At 43.7% G+C, this 14,824-nt stretch overlaps 1 protein-coding gene across 1 annotated transcript in view; it reads right to left on the reverse strand.

Moving 5' to 3' along the window:
• The window catches only part of dpp6a (dipeptidyl-peptidase 6a), a 66,470-nt gene extending 52,525 nt beyond the window's left edge, over positions 1-13,945 (reverse strand). The window contains exons 1-3 of the mRNA XM_057323424.1: positions 13,911-13,945; positions 13,419-13,664; positions 516-630 (exon numbers count right to left, since the gene is read on the reverse strand). Of these exons, the coding sequence (XP_057179407.1) occupies positions 516-630; positions 13,419-13,664; positions 13,911-13,945 (396 nt within the window). The remainder of the gene's footprint in view (positions 1-515; positions 631-13,418; positions 13,665-13,910) is intronic.
• Positions 13,946-14,824: the final 879 nt, after the last annotated feature.

The raw sequence follows: 14,824 nt of genomic DNA on the forward strand, positions 1-14,824 counted from the left end.
TAAGATATTGTTGCATGAATAGTTTCAGTAATCGCATGAGGACAGTTGCGGGAAAGTGTGACAATCAGATCTTCATTCATTTTGATTCTGAGCGAACATCATGTTCTGTGTTTCAGGCTTCCTTGTTTTCGCATCTTCAGTGCATCACATCTAGACAGCCTTTTTTTTAAAAAATCGTTTCATGCGATTAACAAGCTACACACAACACCGCGCTAATGATAATGATGGATGCCTTCAGCTCCATTAATAACAATAGAAACGTCAGCACTATGATCTGCTCACCAAGACTGTGTTGTAATTCAGACCGCACAGCATGTTGCACGCTAATGCTCAACTGTGCACGTGTGTGCGAAAGATGATGTGCCAACATATTTATCTTCCAAAATATATTCCTGAGTTAAACATGTTGCAAAAACGTAGAGCAGGACATGTTACATGATGTTTACTATTATTATGTCTAGTTGTTTTATTGAGATTTAGGGTGGAGAAAGACGGAAAGCAAAACGTTAACTTACAAACTTCCTGTTTGTGACCAGGATTGTGCTCTCATTGGTCTCCATGTTAAAGCGGACCACATCCCCCTCACGGGTGCGATACAGGAGCTCATTATCTAAATGGGGAGAGGATGAGAGACAGTGTTAGTGAAATAGAGTAGTGGGGGTATGAGGGACAGGAGAAAATTAATAAGCATGTAAAACTGTGCGTGCACTGCAAATGATAGATGATGTAGCTGCATGACTATACGGTTATATTATCTGTGTGTTAATATTAATGAACATTAAGGGACACCTATAGGAAACACACATACAGTACATTCTTTCTGACCAATAGAAAACATTCAACTTCATTCAGTATTTGATTTCATGGCCAAGTGCTATGTACAGAAAAAAATACTGTAGTTATCTAGCTAGTTTCCAGTAGCTTACTGTAGATTTATGTTTGATCAAAGAAATGAAAATGAACATCAATTCTTTATCTGTACAGAAAAAAATAACAAATAAAAGCCTCATGCAAAGCATTCTTGGAACCAGAAATCCTCATCAACCTTTTTCTTTTTTTTTCAAATTTTGGTTCCCAGAATTCTTTGCATGAGGCTGTTATTTTATAGTTCTTTCTGTAAAGATACAGACTTTTATGTTTAATGTTCATTTATCTCTGAACAAACTATTGCCAGTAAATTACATAAATGTAAATCTACAGTAAATTACTGGCAGACTGCAGCCAGTAATACTGTAATTTCTACAGAAATTTGTTACAGTGTAGTAATATCCGACACAGAAATGGTCAGATCTCTCAACATTACCATCATTGGGGCTTATGAGAGCATCAGTGATGTTGATGACAGGGATTTGTGAAAGATCATAAATTATTTAAAGTCTCTAGTTTGTTCTAATCCACTGATAATAATGAAAATCCACAGAACACACACATTCTTTTGAAAACACACAGTACTTTAAGGGGCTCATGTAAAATTCAGAGTGTGGTGCAAAGTGTTTGTTTGTAAACACTAAACAGTAGTTTCATCTTCATCTTCATGTTAAATTGCTACAACGCTTTACTGCTGCACAAAAGAAATAAACATGCAGACGCTGTAATAAACACTTTCATGATTATTTGCACAGCAGTCATGTTTGTAACCTTAAATGAAAGTTCTAAGTGTAGGTTTGAGAGGAGCCTAAACATTCAGTCCTGTCAATCATCATTCGGCTGCATATAAACTGCATCCCAGCATCCATTCTTCCAGCATCCCTTCTCATCTCTCCCTTCACAACTCTTGTTCTTCCTCTGTGCAGTTCTATTACAAGGGTGGTTAAGCTTGGCATTCGAGCCCCCTTCGAGGTCAGCAAGCCAAGTTCATTTACCAGTAACTATTAAGACTGAATGAAGACTGACAGGCAAACTCGTGCATTCATAAATGTGTAGCCTTACCCTCTGTGTCAATGATCAGTAATCCAGTAAAATATTCTAGAGCTTGGCTAAACTAAAAAGATATATAGCCATGAAAAAAATAAAGACCATTCCAAATTGTCACTTCAAATCAACATTTCTAGATGTATTGTGGCCTTTTCAATCCAGTGTCTGTTGAATTTCAACAAAATCAAACCTCAGGAGTGACATAAAGTCATCAAACAGCAATGTGAAAGACTGACAGAATGACAAGACACATGAAAACTGTCATACAAATCCAGGTTATCACATTAAAAAAATATAACGTTTATATAAATTATATATAAATGATTAATAATTTCCTATGGTTGAACCACTTCAGCTGCTGCTGCTCACAATTAAAATCCAGTACAGTATTGTCTTGAGTACTGTCGTGATCATTCACTTACTGCTATTAGCAAAACATTAAAAAAAACATATTGTTTGAAGTCGACTGCTGTCTGAATGCTTTCTCTCTTGCTTCTCTCTTGTGTTGCTCTGGAAGAACATCTTTAATTTGTTTATTAAATAGACATTATACCAGAAAAGTTTAAAAGTTAAAGAATGTTTAATTAGTGTAAAGTAGCCTTAGTACATGAATTTCAGGTGAAAAATAGAATGTTCAAATTTTACATTAATATTTGGGTACTTTATATCTGCCAATATGTCGATTCTCGGCTTCCAATGTTCAAGAATTATTGTTTATCGGTATCGGCCAAAATTTACATATCGGTGCATTAAAAATTTAGGAGAAATATTGTTAGTAGTTCACAAAATGAAACAACAATGATCATTTTACTTAACCACATACCTTTAAATGGTAAATTCAGAAAAGCTGAAAATATTTTTAAATGCTCTCTTATTTTTCGGCGGTTGTATATTTGTTATAGAACAACAAAACACAATATCTTGCTTTTTTAGTATTTCACTTTAATTTAATGCTTGTTTTACTGCTTGTTAATTTTAAATCATCCTGCGGCACCCAAAGTTCGTTGAGGGCCCCCCAGTTGAGATACACTGATCTGATGCATGTGCACATCATCGTTCTTCAGCTGTACCAGAGGTCTGACAGTTGAAATAGACAGATAAAAGTTTTCTTTTTCGGTTTTTCCACAAGTGACGATGACTTTGGCAAGGACATCAGCCAAAAGCTCTTTGAAAGGTCTGTTATGTAGCACATGGCCCTCGGTTAGAGGACGGCAACATGAGCAAACAGCCCCATTGTTAGTTTTAATTGGGGATTAGGAAATTAACACGCATTGGCGTTTTTTATAACTTGCTTGCATAACTAATGGGTGATAAGAGGTGACACAATTACCATCACAATCGCATTAAAGCCAAAGTGGAAAAACTGAAATCACAGCAGTTCTAATGGGTCAGATTGCTGGAATCCAATTAACACTTTTTTTCTACACACACATGAATTCAATGCTGAGAATATGAAGTAAATAATCTGAGATGAGAGCTATTTCACGTACTGTGTGATGAATGATAATGGCCCAAATCATGTTTTTTCGCTTTTAATGGTTGTTGTAGTCCTCTGAATGTTAAATTTTCTCATTTTATGGTGATTGTTAGAAGAAAGGTGCCCTTCGCTCTGGAATTGTCATGCCTGTAATTGACTGGCGAGTTGATAAGATGCCAGAACAATCGTTTGTCCACTTGACAAATTCCCGCTTTCTCACACGCGCTTTTCTTCTGACCTGATGTCAGGCTGTAGATTCAGATCAGAACCTCATCACGTGTCCTCCTCCCCTCTGCTGTCATTCATCTCTCACTATCTATCCATCACATATCCAGACAGATGCACACCAAACACAGATCACTCAATCTCACAGCTGTTTCAGTTCAACCTCATTTACTTCAGTGTTGTTTTACATGCCACCAAATTAGGTTCAAGATTAATCTGTCATTGGTCCTATACAGAAACAAAAAGGTGTAAAACTGTACCTTTTAGGGTACAATACCCGTCACTGGGGGGTACCCCATGTGTACCCTATATGCCAGCCCAAAGTCCGGAGGGAATTCGTTCCGGACCCGCCAAGTGCCAAACAAACACGCATGCAGGCACGCTTGTACACACACACACACAGGCGCACCACTCGCACAAACCAGTGTAGGGGGCCGATCACATAGAAAGCATTTATTGCTGTTAGACGCGCCTTTTTTAAATTGTTTTCAGTTGGCAGAGAACCTTTTGCGCGCTGCTTATGTGTGCCGGGCACCTCATGTTTTTTGCCGCATTTAGCAGTGTTTATCGTCTTCTTCAGTTAAAGCGCGTAGATAAAATGTTGCAAACACAGCCCCGCGAGTGCATGGTTTTGCTTTGCCGACGCAGCTCGTCTTTCTCTTGGTCTATCTGTGCAGCGACCGGCAGAAAACAGCAGCACATTCAACTGACCGAACAAAACCCCGTTTTCAAAACTCTGTCACTGTTACAGACTGTCTGCCTGGGCATATGAAAATGAACGTAGTTTTTCTGTAAATATTTGCATAGTTTGTTGCCCAGACGGACATGTGTGCTGCATGATTCACTAAAAGTTACTGTAACACAGCTCAATAAAACGGAAGGAAGGAGGCGGGAACCGGCATCATTCAAACAATAAACTTTTAATCGTGAAGGTAAATAAACAATAATAAAACAGGCCGGCAGCCCCTCGCGGCCGACTGCCGGCCAAACAAACTCCACTTAACTTCCGGCCCGGGTCCTCTCTCTCGATGGTCCGGTCGCTCGTCCTCTTATGCTCCCGAGCTCCCCCGTGAGGTATGCGGGGACCCGCCTTACCCGCCCCACGGCTCTCGCCCCGCCTACCTCGCTACAGTTACATTGAAGTACTATTTCATAAACCGGAAATATGTAAATGAGAACGGCTTTTTGCATTTTGTTGTATAAAGATGCAGCACTATTTCATAAACCGAAAATATGTAAATGAGAACGGCTTTTTGCATTTTGTTGTATAAAAATGCAGCACTATATGTAACAGTTAAGACAGTTAACACAAGTACGACCAGATGACGCCATGAATATGATGATTGGCATATGAAGAGTTGATTTGCAAAAAAATAACTTTATAACTTTTTCATAATATGTTCAAAAACAATGTTTTTATTGTGTATTCAAATTAATATCAATGAAACTGCAGTTCCCTTTCTGTCGGTCTCTCGTCGTTGTGTCGAGCCGACAGATGGGGTTCGTCCTTGAGAACCAATCGCTTCCGACTTCTTTAGAAAAGGCCAATGAAATTGGCGAATGAAATTTGCATGCTGCATTCATTGACCTTTTGTTCTTCGGAGCCTTCGCTCATGATTTACAGACTTCGCTGCAATAGCAACTACAGACTGCTGGCTCTACGACGTGGTGCAGCGGACTGTCCCTTCCTGTGGCGACTTCCCCTGGGCGTCTCGACGGTTCCAGAAGTGTTCAAGACTTCTAAAAGAGCTAATTTCTCCAGCGTGGCATGTCCCGCTGTTCTCGTGGGTCGAACATCGAATATACATTGCAGCCTTCAGCACTCTCAAATCGACGGTGCGTGGAGCTGCATCGCCAGGCAGGCAAACCAACAGAGCCAGTCTCCATCCCGGGGGTCCGCCCCCGGCGAGAGATCCGCACTGCCAGCCATCGAACCACCCCCCGGGGGGGGGGGGTCGATGAAGCAGATTGTACCCGTAGTCCCCCTGTCTCGGTCCCTGGGAGCTTGGCTCGAGCTTCCCATACCGTCACGGTGGCTTTGGGAAACGATCCGTCTCGGCTACGTAATCCAATTCGCCAGACACCCGCCCAAGTTTCGGGGCATCCTCTCTATCTCAGTCAGAGGTCAGGATGCTCCTGTACTATGGGCCGAGGTCGCCACCCTTCTGGCGAAGGAAGCGATCAAGCCTGCCCCTCTAGCCGAGATGTCCAACGGGTTTTACAGCCCGTACTTCATCGTCCCCAAAAAGGACGGGGGGATGCGCCCCATTCTAGATCTGCGTACCCTGAACAGGCAACTACACAAGCTGCCGTTCAGGATGCTCACGCAGAAGCGCATTCTGACATCTATCAGATGTCAGGATTGGTTCATGGCAATCGACCTGAAGGACGCTTACTTCCATGTCTCGATTCTCCCTCGTCATCGCCCGTTCCTACGGTTCGCTTTCATATAGGCATATCAGTACAGAGTCCTCCCTTTCGGTCTGTCCCTGTTCCCACGAGTCTTTACGAAGATCGTGGAAGCCGCCCTCACTCCCCTCAGGTAGAGAGGTGTGCGGGTACTGAACTCTCTCGATGACTGGCTTATCTTGACACACTCGCGAGATCTGTTGTGTACACACAGTGACCTGGTTCTCCGGCACCTAGATCGACTGGGACTACAGGTCAACCGAGAAAAGAGCAAGCTCTCCCCTGTGCACAGCATCCTCTATCTTGGTATGGAACTCAACTCTGTCTCCATGACAGCGCGACTGACTGCAGAACGCGCCCAGTCAGTGTTGAACTGCCTGAAACATTTCAAGCAGTCAGCGGTCAACCCCTGAAACAATTACAGAGGCTCCTGGGACACATGGCATCCTCGGCGGCGGTGATACCCCTCGGGTTGATGCACATGAGACCGCTCCAACACTGGCTACAGAGTCGAGTTCCTTGGAGAGTGTGGCACACCGGCAGCAGGCGGATGGTAGTTACGCCTCTCTGCCGACACACCCTAACCCCTTGGTCTTCCATGACCTTCCTTCGGACAGGGGTACCCCTGGGGCAGGTTACGAGGCATGTCGTGGTGACGACGGACGCCTCCCTGCAGGGCTGGGGTGCAGTGTGCAACGGGCACGCAGTGTCGGGGCTATGGACGGGGCCCCGCCTGCGCTGGCATATCAATTGCCTAGAGTTGTGGACCATGCTACTTGCACTAAAGAGGCTGCAGCCTCTCGTGCAGGGCAAGCACGTGCTGGTCCGGTTGGACAGCACTACTGCAGTAGCGTATATCAACCGCCAGGGTGGCGTTGGCTCACGGCAGTTAACACGACTCGCCTGACGCCTCCTCCTGTGGAGTCAGCAGGTGATCCGCTCCCTGTGAGCCACATATATCCCAGGCGACCTGAACCAGACAGCCGACGCGCTCTCTTGTCAGTTGACGCCTTGCGGAGAGTGGCGACTCCACCCCCGCGCAGTCCAGCTCATTTGGGTGCAGTTCGGGCAGGCTCAGGGAGACCTGTTCGCCTCCCTAGAAACCACCCATTGCCCGCTTTGGTACTCCCTCTCCGAGGCTCCCCACGACACGGATGCCCTAGTGCACAGCTGGCCACGGGACAAGCGGAAGTACGCCTTCCCCCAGTGAGCCTCATTGCACAGACCCTGTGCAAGGTCAGGGAAGAGGGGAATCAAGTGTTAGTAGTTGCGCCACACTGGCCCAACCGGACTTGGTTCTCGGAGCTAATGCTCTTGACGACAGCTCCCCCCTGGCCGATTCCCCTGATGAAGGACCTGCTTTCCCAGGGGAAGGGCACATTATGGCATCCCAGGCCAGACCTCTGGAACCTCCACGTCTGGCTCCTGGACGGGACGAGGAGACCCTGAGTGGCCTACCCCCAGCGGTGGTAGAGACCATAACTCAGGCAAGGGAGCCTCGAGGACCATAAAGGGAGATGCGATGCTTGAAATTATCATTAAGACTGTCGCAGAACAGTTCAATTAATATACAGTCTGGATATTAAGAATACCATGAAATGTCCAAGAAAGGCAATGTCCAAGAAAGTCTGTACATGGTCCTCGAGAGAAACGTTACCTTGGTGGAGTCAAGCCAAACAGACTGCTGGATCCATAAATGGCTTGGTTTTCTGTCACGAATTGCACAGACTCAGAGGTGAGGATCCAAATGCAGTTTATTTAAGGGGTAATCCACAGGCAAATTCGAGAGTAGGCAAGGGTCATACACAGAAAGACATTCAAAACAATATAAACATCCAGGGCATGACAAAGAACACGAGGAACAGAAGCAACTGTGACATAACACAAAACCAAGCCCCGAATGACTGACAAAACCAGGTTTAAATAGACAGAACTAAACCGATAACAAGAAACAGGTGTGAATGATTAAACCGAGTCCACGCAGTGATTTATGGGAAATGTAGTGAATGACAGTCCGGGTGATGTGGAGAGTGGCGTCTTGTGGCTCTGAGAGGGCACTGCAGCTGATGACTGTGACAGATAGTTTCTACAGTATAGTCCAGCTCTACAACCAAGTCACTTTGCATAAAAGCTAAATTAATTTAAATATAATGTAATGTTATTTATACAGTGCTTTTCCCAAAACAGCCACAGAAAAGCATTACATTACAGTGTCTAAAGATCTAAAGGTTCAAGAAAAGTACCCAATAATATACTTGTCTCTAAACAGTGAGCAAGCTAAAGACAACTGAAGCAACGAAGAGTGAATTACAGTTTACTATTTGAGTATGCATGTAACAATAAAACAATTAAAAAAACACAATTACAGTGTGAAATGGATTTTTGGGGCTGATGACTGCTAAGTGTAATTTAGTGCTCTTTTATGTTTTGTGAAAGCAGAGCTTTGTGTTTTGCATGGCAATTGCACTGTCATGTTGTCCCTGAGGTATTATGGATGGGGGTTATTCTCTGGTCATTCACACTCACAGTGACTGTGATAACGCTCATGAATATTTATTCTATAGTAATTTCTGTTTATAGTCATTTGTCTCATTTGTAAAAAATACTTTGTAAGCAAACAATTGCTGTTTTATGTAAATAACCTTTTTCTGTAAGAGTTGAAGTCATTTCAATTAATAAAATGATTCTATAAATTTTAAAGGTCCAGTGTATGAAATTTTGCAGCATCTAGTTAGACGTTAACTCCACTTCTCACCCCTGCCCAAGCACTATGGAGGCTGACACAGGACAAACATGTTGTCATGTTTTCGCTTTGCTGAAGGAGATAACGCATTTATGAAACGCGCTCTGTAGAGCAGTTTGACAGTTTAGGGCTACTGTAGAAACAACAAATGAAAACATTTTTGAAAAGGTAACGCAATAGTTACATTCCCTGGTAATTCGTTACTTTTATGATGATGTAACTCAGTTACTAACTCAATTACTATTTGTGAGAAGTAACTAGTAACTATAACTAATTACTTTTTTAAAGTAACGTGCCCAATACTGCTTGTAAGTCATTATTATGAGAAACTAAGTTGAAAGTTTGACTTAGTTACTCAAAATAATGAGAAACTTTATCATAATAATGACTTAGTATGTCCGTAGGCTGTGCGTAGCTCTGCGTAGCCAGACGTGTACCTGTCGAAACATGTAACAACACTTAAAACTCAACGCGGACCACAAACGCTGTGATTGGTCTCTTTGAACCCCTCCCTCAGGTCAAAAAACTCGATATAGTCATGTTTACTCAAACGCATTTATGAATTAATTATCTAAGTAAATGATTTGTTCTTCTGTATATAACATCTCAAGCTGCAACAAAAGTGACTGTTTACTTGCCTGCTAATGCTTCTCAAATGAGCTGCTTCTTCTTTAGTTCTTGTCTTGGTTACACAAGCAAGTAGAGTGACCACCCGTCCCGCTTTGCGTTGTACCGCACATCATTTTCACCCCTTGTCCCGCACGTCGCATATTGAGAAAATGTCCCGCATTTTTATTAGTCTATTGGTTTTTAGTTGTCAAATTAAGAAACACGATGTTTAACCCAAAATGTACATGGGACGCTTGTTTGTGACATTGTTTATTTAACTATTTAACAGTGCTGTGTTAAAGCAGTCCGGTGCACACCAGTGTCCAACGAGCTCATACAAACGCAACTATGTTTTAAAGCCTGACTTTTATCCAATGTATGAAGACGGCAGTGTTTTTAGTCATCAGAGGTCAGTAGACAGCAGAGATGGGGGACTCGAGTCACATGACTTGACTCGAGTCGCGAATTTAAGTACTTGTGACTCGCTTGACTAAATAAAGAAAATGACTCGACTTGACTTGGACTTGGGATCCAGTGACTCGTGACTTGAACTTCATGACTTGGCAAGACTTTACTTTATAACAACTGTAATTAATTCTTTTAAATATACATTGCAACATTGGTAAACAAAACGCAAGACACGGAGCAGAACCAATGATCTGAGTCTGCAAGAGTGCACGTTTCATGACGCTGCACAAGCACAGAAATACAGCGCGCCAAATAAAGAGAGCAGAGGAATCTCCCAAGAGGTTTTCTTTTCAATATAAACACTTCAACACTGACAATATTGACTAAGAAGATTTGCTGTATGTATTTACAAAGGCAGGATATCGACACTTCAAAAAGAAAAGCTATGTAAGTTGTTAACTGTTATTCGTAAATCTGAGAATGTGGAAACAGCATTGGTTTTTATATTATTTGTCTCTAAATTTATATTAAGTCTGTCATTAAATTAAAGTAATTATAAATTATTAATCGCATGTTCGTAATTTGCAACGTCAAACTTAAAATTTGATGGCCTTAGCCTCTCAAAAGTGCTTTATTGTGTCACTCTTGACACACGGAAAATAATAAGGAATTGTACCACAGTGTTTATCAATTTGTGATGTTTCTCTTGCATACAAAATCCTAGATATACAGGTATAAGCAAAATGGCTGTAGTAGCCATTTGACCTCGTTAGTTTATTTAGAATGTATTAATTAGGGCTGTGTATTGGCAAGTGCCTCCCGATACAATACATATCATGATAGATGGGTCACGATACAATACAGTATATTGCTATGTATTTCGATACGATACACATTTGCGATATATTGCAATGCTTTAAATAGAAAATGTAAAAAGTAGAACTAGAAATACAACATGCTGTGCACCACCTGCACTGTAAAAAATGATTCATGGCCATAGTAAATATGGCTCAATTAAATAGGCTGATTTTCCTCAAAAAAAAAAGTTTTGCACATTACTTAATTTATAATTTCTTGATATAAATGTTACAAAATTTATTGAGATTGCGGTTTGCTTAAAATAATGAATAAACACAGCAAGTAATTTTTAGTAAAGTCATATGAATCTGGTTATTAGTCAATTTGACAAAACATTTTAAGATTTGGTTAGATCATGTGACACAGCGCTTGACTGGCTTTCAAGGCTTGCGGCCATTTTCTGAAAATCCTCTCCTCAGACGATAAAGGTGAGTAAACTAAACTTGTTTTATACTAAATTGTTTTATCAAATAAATCCCATCAATAGTGTGAAGATACATGTTTCTTAGTGTTTTCATTTTAAATAAGTTTAATTGTGGTGGTGCACGTTTCTTAGTGTTTTAAATAAGATCCTAGATATCAAATGTACAGAAACATGCGTGCACAGTGCGCTTCAACTTTTGTGAGAATAAATTTTATTTACGTTGCTTAAATGAGATTTGTGGTAAACAATCACGATTGCATACTTTTATGGTGGCATGAAAACACGTTGATAGTTATATTCGCCGTCCAACTCCTTGCGCTTTTTAGTTTCAATTTGACACAATGCGCCACATTAACAGGCAATGTTTTTAAGTGAGTTAAAAAGAGCGCGAAGTCATCATTGCTTTATTTCAAACCTTTCATCTGTTTATCTATACCGCGTGTGACAAACGCCTTGTTGTTAATGGTTTCTGTTATCTTTTGTCATGTATGTCGCATCTTGAGGTGTGGACAGGGTATGACCATTTACTAGAAGTGCGAGGCGGAGGCTGGATCAGGGGGCTCAAATCTTTATGCATTGTGTTGGTTAGAAACCCTCCTTAAACGGCACACTGTCACTTTGCAGACACGATAGAGGAGAATTGTGTCGGCTAAGGCTAGTGATTAATACATTTTTCATTGTAGTACTTGTAAGGGATAATCCACAGCTAGCCGTGCGTTAAAGGGTTTTAATGCACGACGTGGAGGCCAAGAACCACCCCGACGCGCAGCAGACCTGTGTGTGTAACATAACAGTTCATATTGATTCTTTAAATTCTTTCATATTGATTCTTTAAATTCTTTTAATTATCAGTATGTATATTTATATACTTTATACTATTCTAAATTGATATTATACATTAATATCATATTGTTTTGTTTCAGGACAATAACGGTGAAGTTAATCAACCTATCAGAGCACACAGTAATTCAATTCAATTCAATTTCATTTATATAGCGCTTTTCACAATGTGCATTGTTCTAAAGCAGCTTTACAGGAGCAAATAAGAAAAACACAGAAAGGTAAAACACAGCACAGTGCATGGTGTTTATAGACCAAGCTGTCACGAACTGTGGCAGGAGAAGAACCCAAATGCAGGCAGGCAGAGGTGAAGGGGTTAACAAAGAGCTTTATTATAAACAAAAAAACACAAAACAAAAACCCACGATGGGGTATAAAATTAAAGACAGGGATAACATAGACTAACTAACAAATAAACTGACATGACACTGGAAAAGAACTAAACTACACACTTACTGGAACAAACACGATCTGGACAGCGGGAACACAAGCATAAAAACTGTAACACAGGTAAGGACACGGGAAGACAAGGCATACACTCCGACAAGCACATACACAACACAATCCGAAGGCACAACACAAAGAAACATGAGTGTATAAATAGAGAAGACAAACGAGGGATAACGAGCAGGGGCAGGTGTAGAACATAAGACACAAGAGGGAGACAATACAGGAAATGAGAGGGGCGGGACCAATGACAAGACCTGAGAAAACACATGAGATGTCAAAAAACAAACATCTCATGGTCTTCTCACATAAAACCTAAGGCTTTGCCATGGCTCTGCTACAGGACCAAGAGAAACATGACTAAGGAAGCAGAGCCATGACAGAAGCCCCCCCTTTAATGAGCACCTCCAGGTGCTCACCAAGGGGTAGACGGACGAGACAAGACAGACTGGGAGACAGACAGGACAAGACAAAACAAAGAAAACAAAATCAAGGGCAGACAAGACACAATAACAAAGGGACTAGGGTGAGACAATAAAAACAACAAACATGGGAGGGGGAGGGGCCAAACCAGAGCCCATAGGGGGCAGTCCATGGGGGTGGGGAGAAGTCCCAGTCCCCGGCTGCACCTGAGGGTGCGTAGTCCAAGGGGATTTAGGAGGAGTCCTGGGGGGAACAGTCCTTGACCCTGGGGGTCTCCCCGGCCGGATTGGCTGCCGGACTAGGGCCGGCTGGAACTGGCGGCTAAGGCTGACGCCGCTGGCAGCTTGACGCTGCAGGGCGTGCCGGCTGGAAGGCCGGCTGGACGGGCTTGACGCCGGCTGGACAGGGCTTGACGCCGGCTGGAGCTGGACAGGGCTTGTCGCCGGCTGAGGCCGGCTGGACAGGCTGACGCCGGCTGGAGCCGGCTGGACGGCTGATGCCGGCTGGACCGGCTGGCACGGCTGGACTAGCGACCGACCGGCTGGACCACGGACTGAGACCCAGCAGCACCTGGACCTGGAGCACCGGCTGGACACCGGACTGGACGCCGGCTGGATCACCGGAGGAGCCGGCTGGATCACCGGACTGGAGCGGCTGGATCACGCCTGGACACAGACTGACACACGGACACAAGACTGGACACGACTGGCACACGAAGACTGGACGCTGCACCGGACTGGAGCGGCTGCACCGGACTGGACCCGCTGCACCAGGACTCGCTGCCCGACTGGACCCGGCTGCACCGGACTGGACGCCGGCTGGACACCGGCTGGGTGCGTGCCCCCTCCTCGCTTCTCTTCTTGACCGGCCCACCGAACTGTGGCCGGCTGCAGAAGCGGTGGGACACGACTAGCTCCGTGTTGGAGGAGTCGGACGGGGAGTCCCACGACTCCCTCCGTCCACGCCTACCAGGAGGCTAGCTGGTGGTGGAGTTACTGCGGGGGGTGAGGCGGATGGAGGTGCCGAGTTCCCCAGGGTAAGGGGGCCAGGACGCGATCCTCCGGGACGTAGCCAAGGGAGTGGATACCCAGTCTGGCACTAAAGGCCAGGGATCATCCCGGTTGACCACGTACCTGATCATGTCACCCAACCACGGGGAGCTCAACATCTCCACCTCGGCCCCTTGAGAGGCTCGGTGAGGCAGCTGTTAAAAATAACCTTGAGCTCTGCCTCACCGAACTCAGTCTCCCCCGCAGCAGCCACAAACTCCCGAGCGAAATCTCTGATCCCGCGATCCCCCTGCCGAAGCCCAAACAACAAACAAGTCTGGCGGGCTCGCAGGGAACCGTTCATGCCTGCTGGGTTCGTTATGGCCTTTGGATTCTTCACGAACTGTGGCAGGAGAAGAACCCAAATGCAGGCAGGCAGAGGTGAAGGGGTTAACAAAGAGCTTTATTATAAACAAAAAAACACAAAACAAAAACCCACGATGGGGTATAAAATTAAAGACAGGGATAACATAGACTAACTAACAAATAAACTGACATGACACTGGAAAAGAACTAAACTACACACTTACTGGAACAAACACGATCTGGACAGCGGGAACACGAGCATAAAAACTGTAACACAGGTAAGGACACGGGAAGACAAGGCATACACTGCGACAAGCACATACACAACGCAATCCGAAGGCACAAGACAAAGAAACATGAGGGTATAAACAGAGAAGACAAACGAGGGATAACGAGCAGTGGCAGGTGTAGAACATAAGACACAAGAGGGAGACAATACAGGAAACGAGAGGGGCGGGACCAATGACAAGACCTGAGAAAACACATGAGATGTCAAAAAACAAACATCTCATGGTCTTCTCACATAAAACCTAGGGCTTTGCCATGGCTCTGCTACAGGACCAAGAAAAACATGACTAAGGAAGCAGAGCCATGACACCAAGCAAGATCATTATAATAAATAATATCTAATAAATAAATGAATAAATAAATAAATGCAGTCTCCCGGTGAGCAAGCCAACACTGCACTGCTG

This window comes from Triplophysa rosa, linkage group LG23 (assembly GCF_024868665.1).
Source record: "Triplophysa rosa linkage group LG23, Trosa_1v2, whole genome shotgun sequence".
Taxonomy (NCBI): Eukaryota; Metazoa; Chordata; class Actinopteri; order Cypriniformes; family Nemacheilidae; genus Triplophysa; species Triplophysa rosa.